This window comes from Ipomoea nil, unplaced genomic scaffold (genome assembly GCF_001879475.1).
Source record: "Ipomoea nil cultivar Tokyo-kokei standard unplaced genomic scaffold, Asagao_1.1 scaffold3069, whole genome shotgun sequence".
Classification (NCBI taxonomy): Eukaryota; Viridiplantae; Streptophyta; class Magnoliopsida; order Solanales; family Convolvulaceae; genus Ipomoea; species Ipomoea nil.
This window is the reverse complement of record NW_017619497.1, coordinates 3,350,001-3,361,632: the sequence shown is the minus strand read 5'-3', so window position 1 is coordinate 3,361,632 and position 11,632 is coordinate 3,350,001. Positions and strand designations below refer to the sequence as shown.

At 31.1% G+C, this 11,632-nt stretch overlaps 1 protein-coding gene across 1 annotated transcript in view; it reads left to right on the top strand.

The window, feature by feature from the left end:
• Positions 1 to 9,674: 9,674 nt before the first annotated feature.
• The window catches only part of LOC109165764 (1-aminocyclopropane-1-carboxylate synthase-like), a 2,134-nt gene continuing 176 nt past the window's right edge, over positions 9,675 to 11,632 (top strand). The window contains exons 1-4 of the mRNA XM_019314682.1: positions 9,675 to 9,941; positions 10,055 to 10,186; positions 10,287 to 10,447; positions 10,539 to 11,632. The exon at positions 10,539 to 11,632 is cut by the window's right edge and continues 176 nt beyond it. Coding sequence (XP_019170227.1) covers positions 9,762 to 9,941; positions 10,055 to 10,186; positions 10,287 to 10,447; positions 10,539 to 11,544 — 1,479 coding nt within the window. The 5' untranslated portion in view covers positions 9,675 to 9,761 and the 3' untranslated portion in view covers positions 11,545 to 11,632. The remainder of the gene's footprint in view (positions 9,942 to 10,054; positions 10,187 to 10,286; positions 10,448 to 10,538) is intronic.

Genomic DNA, 11,632 nt, shown 5'->3' with positions numbered 1-11,632 from the left:
ATATATATTTTTTAAAACCCCATGACATGTACTAAGTAACAACCTCAAAACAATATACAATTTTAGGAAAAATCGGATCCTTTGGAGTTTGATATGAAGTGGTCAACGTTAGGATCACACGTACGTGTGTTAATAATTGAGGAAGAATGGGATAGGGTGAAGTTTCCTGAGATTCTGCCAGCACATTATAGGCGGTGTGCAACAAATGTAATGTCGGTTGTTTAGTTACGTCAACAGTAGTTATCAGCTCCATTAATAATGCATATATATTTTCAAATATATTTTTGATAATTAAATTGAGTTGTCGTAATTTAAGTTACGGAATGCAAGATTTAGTTCGATTCAGAATAACCCTACCAGTGTTGTTCAATCACTAGCAATATAATGCTGTTCAAATTCAATTTCCATTCAGATCAGATTTCCACACCAGGCCAACTTGTTCAATTTAATTTTTTTTTTTTTAGTTATATGGAAAAGTTCGTAACTTATCCGAATATGCATTTTAGATGAAGGATGTATGTGACTCTAACCGAACCCAATAAACAGTTTTCATGAAAAGTCGACCTCAAAACATTGTCACAATATAATCTATTTATTCTTTCCAAAAGGTTGAACCCCAATCTCCCGGTCAGACAGAGCATCTGAGAGGATGTAAATCATGGTAACTCAACTGAACATGAACCACAGAGACTAGACATTTGCTTACTGCACACAAGGAGGCCCCCTCACATGGTAACTCAACTGTACATGAACCACAGATGCTAGTGCTTACTGCGCACAAGGAGCTCCCCTCACTTTGAGAGGTTGCTCTCACACTTCCGCTGATGAGACGCGATCCCTGATCATTCTTTCCAGCTTTCACCTCTATGATCAGTTAAGCTGTCCATGCGAACCAATATAATCTATTTATTATTACGATTGTCTAATGCTAAAGAGTATTACACTCTTGATAAATAAATAAAAAAGTACGGAGTATTTTATATTAAGTACCGAATGTCAGAAAATCTCATACAAATTTTTGTATTTCTATTTAAAAAAATGACATCTGATTGGCTATTCATTTGCAACAGAATAATCATTTTCAAAGTGTTTGATATTAGTTATTTTTAAATTATAAAAATAGTTATTTTTGTATAATATTAATAATGGCACTGCACGCGTGCATGCACAGACACCTATGTATGTATTTGAATTATGTATTATTTTTAATTGTTTATTCCATTTTAATTCTTTCTTTAAACCAACCGAATGCTTAAATAGAACTCTTTCTATAATCATATTTATACTCTTTAAAAATCAAATAATGTAATGGAATTTCTATTGTATTTATTCTCTATTTCATACGTATATTCATTATTATGGATCAATATAAGCGGATAAATAATTTTAATTTTCTAATTTTTATTGAACAAACCAAACATGTTGTAAAATATAATGTAGAGTTAATTTCATTTTTGGTTCTAGATTTATAGGTAACAATCTACTTTAAGTCTTGTTTTAAAACATCATCATTTGGTCTTAGTGTTATTGTAACATGACTATTTTTGGTCCTTCATTAACAAAACTGTTTAAATTTCGTAAAATTCAAAGGCGTTTAGATCTACAAATCTACAATTATGATTTTTTTTTAAAATAAAATAGAGTGGGACAATCTCTTCTGTATAAAAAAGATTGAAATGTCCATGTATTTAACGACATTTCAATGATTTTGTTAACAAAGGACCAACTAACAATAGTTATACCACAATAATATTAGGACCAAAAGTGACTAAAAGTAAACTGTCATTTATAAATCTCGAACCAAAAATAAAATTAACTCTAATTTTTTTTCTTCAATAAATTGAAAAATTACAATAAGTGAAATCAATGAATTATATCAACAACAGGTAAACAAACTTAATAGTGTAAACTAACAAAATAAATTATTATCATTGGTTGCCACATTGTTTAATTTATAGTAAAAAGAAAATTGACCAATTTAATAATACAAGAATAAAAGTACTTTCAATAATGGAAGAATGAATTATGTATTTGGGGTAAGAATTAATTATGTATTTAAATTTCGCTTTTACCTTTTCCCCATTTTTTCATTCCTAAGTAGGAAAGTGGAAACCTGAAGGGTTTGGTGGATTATGGGAATATCTAATTCTTTTTTTTTTTTTAATCTTTTCTGATTTTTCATTCATGACAATTAACTTGTTTAAAATATAGAAATCGTCATAAATAAGGATGACCAAGTAGATAAAATATGATCCTTGTACCAAACTATTAAATAAGAATGATGTTTACTTAATACACATTTTTTAGTAGTTATTTACTCAATTAAATGCATGTTTAACATTACCAAAAAAAAAAAAAAATGCATGTTTAACATCAAAGAATATATTGAATTAAATGTAACAAGCAAATTAAAAAGCTATATATATTAACTTCTAAACAGTAAAGCTTAAATTATCTACAAATAATGAAATTAATGTATTTCATATGAAATTATCATATAAGTGAGTTGGCATTTAAAAAATGGTAATAAAATGATTTAATTTGTGGACTTTACCGTGACCATTATTATTAATAATGATAATATAACCTCGAAAAGAATGAAGCATGACTTTTGTATTATCACAAGTTTTTTTTTTTCAGCACCATTTCCGTCCTATGTGATGATGATAATATTATTTACTCGACACGTAGGTTCTGTTTGGCAGAGCTTATATAGGAGCTTATAGCTTATTTTAAGTTATTAATAAGTTATAAGTTCTGTTTGGTAATGTTCCCAAAATAAGCTCCTAGCTTAAAATAAGAGCTTATTTTGAAAGTTCAAAATAAACTCATAGCTTCCTAACTTTTTTTTTCATCTTTATCCTTATTATTTTAAAGAAATGACATAATTTACCCTTCACAATTAGAACTATTTTATCTTCTCCTTTATCCGCAACTTTCACCGCAAATATTATTATTATTATTATTATTATTATTATTATTATTGTTGTTGTTGTTGTTGTTGTTGTTGTTGTGAGATTTGCAACAATATTGCTACTTCATTATGAGATGCTAGATCATGATTATGCTAATAGTTTTATTTCAATATGTTAATTTGTTTTAAAGATAAAATATTAAATTTTAATATGTAAACAAACTAATTTAAATTTTATGAAGATGTCCTTTTTAGTCTTTTTACACTTATTAGCTTATCAAAAAGTTAATTTTACCAAATACTTTCAATCATAACAGCTAGCTTAATAGCTCTTCAGTTTTCAGCTCCGAACTTATAGCTTTTCAGCTTTCAGCTCCTTTTCAACTTTCAGCTCCTAGCTTATAGCTTTTCAGCTAGGTTTGCCAAACAGAGCCGTAGATGGTGAAGTATTAGTTAGTCAAGTCGAAGAATTAGTGAAGAAATTAAGAGGACGTTTGGTTCACAAAATGTTAAATCGATTACCTTAGGGAATGTTAAATTATTGTAAAGATTAAATTTATGTGTTTGGTTAAAACCGAGGTATGTAATATAAACATATTTTATGATTATTTTTATGTTATAATATTTTTTTTTTTACTTTAAAACCTTTAACATATTCTCATGTATTTTAATAAATTTCAAACTTAAAAGAAATAAATAAGACAATGGTAATATATATAAGTATATGATCTAAAAATAATTAACTTAGAGCTTGAACTTGAGAAACAAAATGACTTTATAAGCTAACATGACGTAATAAGAAATAAAATAAAAATATAATTACAGAAATAATTAAATATGATATGTATAATATATAAACTAACATAAAATACATACTATATTTCATAATAATTATAATTAAATTGATAAAAAATAGTAAATATGCATGATAATGTTAGAATACCTAAGACTTATGATGGAATTGCATTCCCTAACTTTATAATCTTACCCCCCACACTCCGACGCGGCAGAGCAATCACAGTGACTCAATGAGTTAGTAGACATGGCCTGGACATAATTCCCACATTGCCGCCGCTGAAGTTCAAACCTTGGTCTCTTACCCTAAATACTGCCTACTAAACCATTGAGCTAAACCCGTGCGGATCCTAACTTTATAATCTTATTTGGAGGATATGTTGCTGATTTTGAAGAAAGTTACATTTACTTATGAAAGTAAGATAATATGAATCAAGTATGAAAATGTTACTTTTCAAAATTTACATTCCTTTAATTATATAATAATTATATAATTTCAACTGGATTACACATTAAGGAGGCGTTTGGTTGGATGGAAATCAAATTTCATGGAAAAGATTTTTCATAAAATGTAAGAAAATGTTTGAATGTGAAATCTTTTCCATAGAAATTTGACTTCCTAAAGGTGAAGGAAAAGAAAATCTGGCCTAAACATTGGTATTTCGTTTTCCAACTGAATTGGAAAGAAAATATAATAATATTAGATTATTTTACCCTCATCAAAATTTATTAATTACATATATCTATATATAGCCAAACCCTACTATTCATTTTGGATTCTTCCCTCTTTTTCCCCTCCAGCCACATTTCACCCGTTTCTTCTTCAATCTTCATCTTCTTACCATTTTCTTTCTTCTTATTTTTTGTCGCCACTTTTCTTTCTTCTTTCTTTCTTACCTCTGCGCGTCAGTCTCCTCTATCAATATTATATAATGTTTTATAAGTTTTAAAATCATATACAAAAACCAAATATTTATAATAATATTTATTACATTATTATAATAAAATACGTAATTATATATAATATAATTTATTATCACTATTTGAGTTAAGGGCATATTGATTTTTATATTCATAATTCATTATCTTTTCAAGTCCAACCAAACAATAGAATTCATATTTTCAATAATTTCTTTTTCACCAATCAAACAATAAAATCTATTTTTCCGATAATTTGTTTTCCATAAAATTTAAATGCTATTTTTATTCAAATATTTTCTAGCGAACCAAACAGGCTGTAATAATTATATGCTCAACAATTTCAACCAAACGGTCTCCTAAATGCGAATTAAGGAGGTGCGAAACATATGTTTCATGTACTTCTTTACCCAAAAAAAGAGAAAGAAATGTTTCTTGTACTTCTGACTTGCGTCCTGGCTGACTTTGTACTGTTGTCCTGACTTCCCATGTGCTACTTACATCTCTGCCTCTTCACATGCATTTTTATTGAGTACTGCGGAGTATTTTTTTTTTTTTAATTTTAAAATATAGGCATTAGATAAATTTTGTTCTGTATAATAACTCATAAATTATTTACAAAAAAATGTCTCATTAAGAATATCTTATGTAACAGGCTTAATTGTTTAAGGGGCATAAGATTTTCACTAATGTAATATGATATACATGAGGTAAAATTTCTTTTTGAACATTTCACATTATCTAAGTTTCATATTATCAAACAATAACAATGACTTTGATTCCCCTAATAACAATAACATCCCTAATTGTATTTTTTTTTAACTGACAATTGAAATTCATCCTTACTTATCACAAGATCAATTATTTTCATATGGTCTCCATGTATTCATTGTGGCTGCAAAATTAGTTTCTCCGACCAAATTAGCGGATACGATAATGTTGTATGTGAATCATGATCATGCCCTAAAAGTATATATGGCTTGCAATTTAATATACTCCTGATTCTATACAAGATAGTACTCCGTAATATCTGTTTGTAAATTTTCTTAAATATTTTTAGTCTAAAGAATCTAAGTCCCCAATACCGAGGTTCGAATCCAATTGGAATGATAATCAGGATACTATCACATTACAAGGTAGTTGGCAAATAATAACAATTTTATTATTATTATTATTATTATTATTATTATTATTATTATGATGATGATAAAATTCAACAAAAACATACATACCAAGTGTCCAAATTCAACCAAGTGTACCCATGAGAATCACAACAGTCTGTCCATTTTTGGTTCTTTTGGGGGAAAATCCTTACGAAAATATTTTCCTTTTATCGTGCTGCCGTGCTTTCCCATTATCTTTTTTTGTCGGTATGACTTTTTATCATTCTAAATAAACAAAGAAAATAGAAATTGAGTATGAGTACTAAAAGTTAAGGACTTTGTGGCCTAGTGGCACTAAGTTGCTATCTTATATAAGAGGTTGTGGATTCGATCCTCAGTAAATGTGATGTTTGGTTTGATCTTTATGATAATGAAATAGAATTCTGCAAAATAAGTTATTCTCTTGCAATAAGAATAGTCATTTTCAAGATCACCCTTGGTATTAGATATTCCTAGCCATTTGGAATCATTATTTTTTATTATTCCAAAATACACTTATAAATCCTTCATATAAATACACATATTTCCAAACATCCTTCAAGCTAGTTCATATGAATAATTTCTCATCATTACTAAAGTACAATAATATGTTTCTATGTTTGTTGGTTTGTTTGTTCGTGTTTTTTTTTTTTTTTTTTTTTTTTTTTTTTTTTATAGTTTTGTATGTATGTGTGTGTGTGTGTGTATATATATATATATATATATATATATATATATATATATATATATATATAATTTCTGGGTTTTTTTCTTCCCTCCTTTCTTTTTTCCAGTTCCATATGTTTATATAATTTCTTTTATTGTCTTTATTATCTCCTCATAAATGCACTATTTTTTCATTACATATTTATTTAACCACTTAATATACAATAATTTTTTTGATGATGAAGAAAATCTAAAATCACTACCTTAAGGAATTAAGGATGTGCATTAAATAAATCTTGCATAATATACAATATTTGACTAGTAGAACAATAGAACATATTCTTTGTATATTATTTTCACATGTACATACTCTAAATTATTGATTCACAAGCATGCCACGAGTGACTTTTGTAGTTTTAATTTGTGCAACAACAGATGAAGATCATGAGTCTACTTTGTTGCATCCTACATTCATAATGAAATGGGAAAAAACCAAATGAGGGATGGCTTAAGCTCAATGTGGACTAGGAGGGTGCGTGGCAGTATGGGATTTGGTTGGGTTTTTCGGAAAGATCAAGGTGCTTTCTCATGTCTATGTCTCTTTTGTTAAACTATTTGCAAACTAAAAAATTCTGTTCTTTGTCAGATTGCATAGAGTGGACTTTGTATTATGATATATGTTAGATTGTTAGTAGAGTTATGAATGGGTTTTTTTTTTTTTTTTTCACCCAAAGGGTCAATACCCCACCACTAGGGTTCGATCGTGAGACCTTTCTTCAAGGGGAGCCACAAATGTGCCATCTGCGCACAAGATGCTTGGCCACAAATTTCTTATATAATTTTGGTGTAAAAAAAAAATTAATTCAAAGATTGTATTGACTCACATGTTTAAAATGTCATTATTTTTGTATTGAAATTAGTTGATTTGAAAAAAATTAAAAGTGATAAAAATGATTATATAGATAATTATGAGCCACAAAATAAAAATAAAAATATAATTATATTATAATTGGATAGTTAATCATATCGAATACATTGTAAATGTTGTAAGAAAGATAAATGTATAGATTAAGAAACTAGTTGGGCACTTCACTCGTTTGATCACGTTCATATAGTGTTCTTTTGCAATTTAACTTTTTAATAGAATTATTCCCAAAAAAAAAAAAAAAAAAAAAAAACTTTTTAATAGAAAAAATTGCTATTTAAAGCATCCCTATCTATCTAAAGCATGTCATGTCAGCATGTAATAAAAAATAAAATAAAATACATATAATTATGGGTATTGATTAAGATTATAACTTGATCTCTAGATTAATGATGATACTTTTAATTTGGCATGGCATTGTCCAATCATTATACTGTGGAACCTAGTCTACGTATACAAATTTATTTTTAGTATATTGAATGTTCATTTTTAATAGACTACATATTCATTTTAATGTACAATAGTTTATTTTAATATACTATTTAAAGAATAACCTTTAATACATTAAAAAATAAATTTTCAATATATTAAAACTGTGAGCATATAGCCATTAACGTGTAATCCAACTATTATCTTAAACTTTTAGTTGAGATGGAGTACATGCTTCAATTTGGTATCAGAACTAGACCAAAGGTCATGGGTTCGAGTTCGAATCACCATTGGAACTCACTATCAGCTTAAGCTTTTAGTTGATATGGAAAGGTCATGGGTTCGAGTTCGAATCACCATTGGAACTCACTATCAGCTTAAGCTTTTAGTTGATATAGAGCACGCTTCAATTAAAACAAACATTTATTAGTGGTTCACTTTGTAATAATGTAGACCATGGTAGTATAATTATCGGCATTCTCACACCAATTTTTTTCTCTACTATGTATTACAAGTCCAATCGTTATATCATAGCTAGATTCAGATCCATCTTGCAAGATGGTCATTGTGATTCATGATATCATTTATCTTCCACGCCTGTGTGAGATCGTCTCACGAACTTTTATCCGTGAGACGAGATAGGTCTATATTCAAATGTAATACTTATACTAGCAAATATAATAGTAATTAGGAATAAAGTGTTTGTTACTCATAAAAGAAAACGTAATAGTTTTAAGGACAAATAAGATGTAAAAGTATTACCTTTTTCATCAAAAGTATTATATTTTCTATTATAAGTAATGAATTAGAGTTAATTTCATTTTTACTCCTAGATTTATAGGTGACAATCCACTTTAAGTCCTTTTTTATTAGAACATTCACTTTTGGTCCTAGTATTATTGTGGTATGACCATTTTTAGTCCTTTATCAACAAAACAGTTTAAATATCGTGAAATACAAGGACATTTCGGTCTTCAATTATGAATTTTTTTTAAAAAAATAAACATAAAAAATATAGCGGTTCAACCTACTTTGTATTTTTTTTTTTTTAAAAAGAGAGATTAAAATAGCTTTGTATTTAACAACATTTAAACGATTTTGTTAAAGGATGACTAAATGAGGATGTTCTAAAAAAAAATGACTAAAAGTGGATCGTCACTTATAGAGTTATAGATCTGGGACAAAAAATGAAATTAACTCTAATGAAATACTTATAAGAAAAAATATAAAATATTTGATAAAAAAAAATAATAATTTTACATCAAAATGTAAAAATATTATATTCATTCATAATTTAGCATTAAATTTACTAATATAAGTATGGCATTTTATTTTGAAGTGATTAGTTTCACACAAATTTTTGCCCATAAAATAGAGGATGGGACGAAAGGAATAGTAAAATTTACATTTAAAAAAGAGAAAATATTGGGCAAGCTAAGAAAGCCGAGTTTGCACCGCCACTGTCCGTATAGATAGCAAATGGAAACCAAACGAGAAATGTCAAATCAATTGAGAGCTGTGGCCTGTGGGACTACTAAAATAGTAAAATTGGAAGGATCAATAGGGAGGGGAGATGTATTACAGGGGACCATGTCTCTGTGTGTATATACATACTATATACTATATATATCACCCCCTCTCTCTCCCCACATATATATATATTAAATACATACTATGGTATACAGGTCATTAAGAAATACGTAACCAGCCGCCTAACAGAGTAACAGCAACAGGTACCTATCCACCCATCACATTTTCTTGCACTCTTTCAACAATTTCAGCGAAGCTTCACCCTACACTATCATCATCGTCATCTTTCTTCTCATCTATTGCTATATAAACCCCATCACTCCGACCACACAACTACTAAGAAAAAAAAGGAAGAACATTCTAACCTGAAACATTAAAAAAAAAAAAACAAAAAAAAAAAGGCTCGTTCGATCGTCTGAGCATTTAAGTTTGTATTTCTGAAATGGAGTTCATCACCTCAAGGCAGCTGAAGAATGAGATGATGCTTTCCAAGATCGCCATCAGCGATGGACATGCGGAGAACTCCGCCTACTTTGATGGGTGGAAGGCTTTCGAGAATGACCCTTTTCACCTAACACAAAACCCCCAGGGTGTCATTCAAATGGGTTTAGCAGAAAACCAGGTTTAATTTTAACCAAAACCCATTATATTATTCATGCATGCATGCATGTTAATTACTCGATCACTTTCTCTTTTAGCCTCTTAATTAGCTTGCTCATTTTCTTGTTTTTACAGCTTTGTTTTGATTTGATCCAAGATTGGATAGTGAACAACCCAAAAGCCTCCATTTGTACACCTGAAGGGTCTGAGGATTTTAAAGACATTGCTATCTTTCAAGACTATCATGGCCTCCCAGAATTCAGAAAAGTATGTATATATATATGAATTGAAACACGCACACTACTCAAAGTTATGAGCATTTGAACTTATGAAAACATGATTTTTTTTTTTTGGAAACAACTAACAGGCAGTGGCAAGATTCATGGAGAAAGTGAGGGGAGACAGAGTGTCATTCAATCCAGACCGGATAGTTATGAGTGGGGGAGCAACTGGAGCTCATGAAACGCTGGCGTTTTGTTTGGCTGATCGTGGGGATGCATTTCTGGTCCCAACCCCATATTATCCTGGGTATGTATGTTTTTTTCTTAATCATTTTTTAACTGTCTTGTCCTGTCGGCTAAAAGTTGGGATTTTTTTTTTTTTTTTTTTTGAAATGCAGATTTGACAGAGATTTGAAGTGGAGAACAGGGGCGCAGTTTTTCCCTGTTATCTGCGAGAGTTCAAATGATTTCAAGGTGACGAGAGAGGCTCTGGAAATAGCATATAAAAAAGCTCAAGAACAGAACATCAGAGTCAGAGGATTGCTGATTAATAATCCATCGAATCCGCTAGGCACGGTGTTGGACCGGGAAACCTTAAGAGATGTGGTGTGTTTCATCGCCGACAAGAACATCCACCTAATCTGCGACGAAATCTACGCCGCCACGGTCTTCAACCGCCCAGAATTCATCAGCATTGCCGAGATTATCCAGGAATTCCCAGTCAATCTCGATCTGATTCATATTGTTTATAGCCTCTCAAAGGATCTTGGGTTCCCGGGGTTCAGAGTCGGAATCCTCTACTCCTACAACGACAAAGTGGTAACCTGCGCCCGGAAGATGTCGAGCTTCGGCCTCGTCTCCACCCAGACACAGCACCTGGTCGCGTCCATGCTGTCGGACGAGGTTTTCGTGGAGAAATTCGTGCGGGAGAGCTCGGAGCGGCTCCGCACCCGACACGCCGCGTTTACGCGGGGACTCGCGCAGGTCGGCATAACCACGCTAACCAGCAACGCGGGGCTGTTCGTGTGGATGGATTTGCGGCGGCTTCTCAAGGACCCCAGCTTCGAGGCCGAGCTGGAGCTATGGCGGATCATAATCAATGAAGTCAAGCTCAACGTCTCCAATGGCGACTCGTTCCATTGCTCCGAGCCCGGGTGGTTCCGCGTCTGCTTCGCCAACATGGACGACGCCACCATGCGGGTGGCGCTGCGGAGGATCAGAGCGTTCGTGCTTAAGAAAAAGGGCGTCGAGGCGGCGGCGGCGGCGGCGGTGGCGTCATCGGCGGCGAAGAAGCTTTGCAGGGGGAGATCGCTACAGATCAGTTTATCGTTCAAGAAATTGGACGATTTCATCTCGTCTCCTCACTCCCCTGTTTCTTCGCCAATGTTTCAAGCCGCAAATTAGATCGTTCAACATGCATTAGTACGTACAACGTTGTTTAATAAAAGATCGAGGATTTTAAGGTAAAAAAAAAAAAAAAAAATAAATCCTA